Raw genomic sequence first — 3,390 nt, 5'->3', positions numbered from 1 at the left:
TAGTACATGTGTTCACACTGAAGAACCCAAGCCCGAGTTGGTATATCATTATCACCCAATGACATAATGTACATTCTAGTCACACTTGCTATTGTTCACTCTTTGGGGATAGACAAATTTATAATGGTGTGTATCCATCACTATAGTATTTCAGAGCAGTATAACTCACCTAAAATCTCGATGTTCGCCGGGCGGTGGTGGCACACGCCTTTAATCCCAGCACTCGGGAGGCAGAGCCAGGCGGATCTCTGTGAGTTCGAGGCCAGCCTGGTCTACAGAGTGAGATCCAGGAAAGGCGCAAAGCTACACAGAGAAACCCTGTCTCGAAAAACCAAAAAAAAAAAAAAAAAACCTCGATGTTCCACCTTCCTCTCTCCCTCCCTCCAGGGCCTGGAAATCTATAATGCCTTTGCTGTCTTTATGTTTTTCCTTTTCTAGAATGCCAAACAGTTAGAATCATAGTATGCAGCTTTTTATATTGTTTTAATTATTTAAATAATATACACCTAAATTTCTCCTGTGTCTATCTGTAGCTTTATAGTTCATTTCTTCTCAGCACTGAATTATGTTTCACTCTCTGTACAAAGCACAGTTCTTCCTCCTTCCGAAGTCCATCCTGGTGGTTCCTACATTTAGGTAATTATGAATAAATCTGCTATAAACATTTATGTGTGGGTTTTTCTGTGTATATAACTCTTAAGCTTATTTTGGTAAATATGAGAGTGGATGCTAGGTTGTGTGACATGGGTATGTTCAGTAAGTACTGGCCAATGGTCCTCTTGAACAGCTGTACCATTTTGAATTTCATCTCAGAAAGTTCCTGCTGTTATACATTCTTACTGGCCTTTGTTAGAGTTGTATGCATCTACCTGACTGTCTAATGGTGTTTCAGGGTTTGAGTCACATTTCCCTAGGACAGCGTTGAGGTTCTTTCCCCATGTTCTTGCCATTCTTGGATCTTCTTTGGCAAGGTATCTGTTCATATCATTGAGTCAACATATTAATTAGATTGGTTTCTTACTTGTGTCTTTTAGGAGTTCTTTATATGTTTTACATATGTTACATGGATGTCATGCATATACATGCTTATTGCAGCACTATTTAAGCACAGCCAGGATATGGGAAAGTTTCAAGTATCAATGGAAAAATAAAATCTCATACATACATTTATGTATGTTCACATTTTCAAAAAGAAGAGAAATCTGCCATTTGTGGTAATCTGCCTAAACCTAGAGGATGTGGTCCCAAGCAAAATAATCCAGGGGCAGAAAGAAAAATACAGTGTGATCTCACTATAAGGGAATCTGAACACTTGATCTTCTAAAAGTTGAGATAGAGCAGGATGTGTGTGAAGATGGGCTAAGTCAAACACAAAGCAGAAATCGACTTATATAAAGGAAATAAGTTAAGTGACTAGATTTAGTGATTCCACAATATACATGAACTTCAAAACACAGTGTACACAGTAAATTAATAACATTTTATTCATATATTCGAAAATAAGTCAACTTGATTGTTTTCCTTTCATCAGCACAATAACTTTCTGCACCGATAATACCAATTAGTGAGTTTTGCTACATTTCCTTACATACATGTTGTGGTAGTTTGAAAGAAAATAGCCCCCAAAGGGAGTGGCACTATTAGGAGATATGGCCTTGTTGGAGAAAGTGTGTCCCTGTGGGGGTGGGCTTTGGGGGCTCTTTTGCTCAAGCTTCCCTCAGTGTGACTGTCAGTTGACTTCCTGTTGCCTGCAAGATGTAGCACTCTCAGCTCCAGCATCACATCCACCTGCATGCCACCATGCTCCCCATCATGATGATAATGGACTGAGCCTCTGAAACTGTAAGCCAGCCCCAATTAAATGTTCTCTTTGTAAGAGTTGCCGTGGTCATGGTGTCTCTTCACAGCAATAGAAACCCAGACTAAGACACAGTTATGCATTGATCAGATCTACCACCTTTACCTCTCCTGCTTCCTCACACCCTTCCCAGTCTGTCTCTCCTCCTGCTTCCTCACACCCTTCCCAGTCTGTCTCTCCTCCTGCTTCCTCACACCCTTCCCAGTCTATCTCTTCTCCTGCTTCCTCACACCCTTCCCAGTCCTCAAAAACCCTTCTATGCTCACTTCACTTCTTTTAAGTTACTACATAGAAGAGAAAACAGTTTCTAAGTTTGCTTTCTCTCACTTGACATGGTTATATTCTATATATTTTCTCACAAGAATGACATAGTTGCTTTCCCCGGTGGCCGCCGAATTGCCCGGAGGCAGAGGCTCCGGTGCGTTCAAGATTCGGCCTCACCTGCAATCCACCGCCATGGCTGAGGAAGGCATTGCTGCTGGAGGTGTAATGGACGTCAATACTGCTCTACAAGAGGTGCTGAAGACCACCCTCATCCATGATGGCCTACCACGTGGCGTCCGCAAAGCTGCCAAAGCCTTAGACAAGCACCAAGCCCATCTCTGCATGCTCACATCCAATAGTGATGAGCCTATGTATGTCAAGTTGGTGGAGGCACTTTGTGCTGAGCACCAAATCAACCTAATTAAGGTTGATGACAACAAGAAACTAGGGGAATGGGTAGGCCTCTGTAAAATCGATCGAGAGGGGAAACCATGGAAAGTGGTTGGTTGCAGTTGGGTAGTGGTGAAGGATGATGGCAAAGAATCTCAGGCCAAGGATGTCATCAAAGAGTACTTCAAGTGCAAGAAATGAATAAATAAAAATTTTTGCTCATTTTAAAAAAAAGAATGACATATTTTTATTCTTTATGGAGAAATACAATTCCATTGTGGTATAGAGCTCCAAAGTCTCAGGCCTTTGCTCTATTTAGAGTTTTTTTGTGTTTTTTTTTTTAAATATGGTGGGAAAACAGAGTTAAGGTCTCCCATTTGGGGCAATTTTCTTAAGAATCAGTAAGCAGGGTATGAGATGGTTCTTTCTCGATCCTCTGTTGGGTTTGCTCTAGATGTGGGGGTTTTATGTCAACACCATGGGGGTTAGTTGTTATGGTCTTACCATGTGTTTTTATATCAGGTATCATGATGCCTTTAGCACTGTTTTTTCTTCTTGGGGTTGTGTTTGTTGCTAGAGGTCTTTAGTGCTTCTAAACGAATTTAAGGCGTTTGTCTATTTCTGTGAAGAATGTCACTGGTATTTTATGGGTACTGCATTGAATTTGTACATCTATTTAATAGTGTAGGCGTTTAAGCAACATTAATTCTGCAGACCCATGACCAATGGGGGAGCTTCCCACTTTTCAGTGTCTGCTTCTTTTGTCATGGTTTTGTAATTTTTTACAAAGGACTTTCATATCCTTAGCTGGTTTTTATTTCTGAGTATTTCCATCTTAGCTATTGTGAATGGAATTATTTTCCTGGTTTCTTTCTCTT

General features: G+C 40.7%; 1 protein-coding gene across 1 annotated transcript; it reads left to right on the top strand.

Annotated features, from left to right (window-relative positions):
• The first annotated feature begins 2,262 nt into the window (after positions 1-2,262).
• LOC128104196 (40S ribosomal protein S12-like) lies at positions 2,263-2,713 on the top strand. The gene has a single exon (XM_052728995.1). It carries the CDS (start codon positions 2,315-2,317, stop codon positions 2,711-2,713), a length of 399 nt encoding a protein of 132 aa, XP_052584955.1. The 5' UTR covers positions 2,263-2,314.
• Positions 2,714-3,390: the final 677 nt, after the last annotated feature.

This window comes from Peromyscus californicus, unplaced genomic scaffold, assembly GCF_007827085.1.
Source record: "Peromyscus californicus insignis strain IS unplaced genomic scaffold, ASM782708v3 Scaffold_11__1_contigs__length_118956290, whole genome shotgun sequence".
NCBI lineage: Eukaryota > Metazoa > Chordata > Mammalia > Rodentia > Cricetidae > Peromyscus > Peromyscus californicus.
This window is presented reverse-complemented; position numbering and strand designations above follow the sequence as displayed.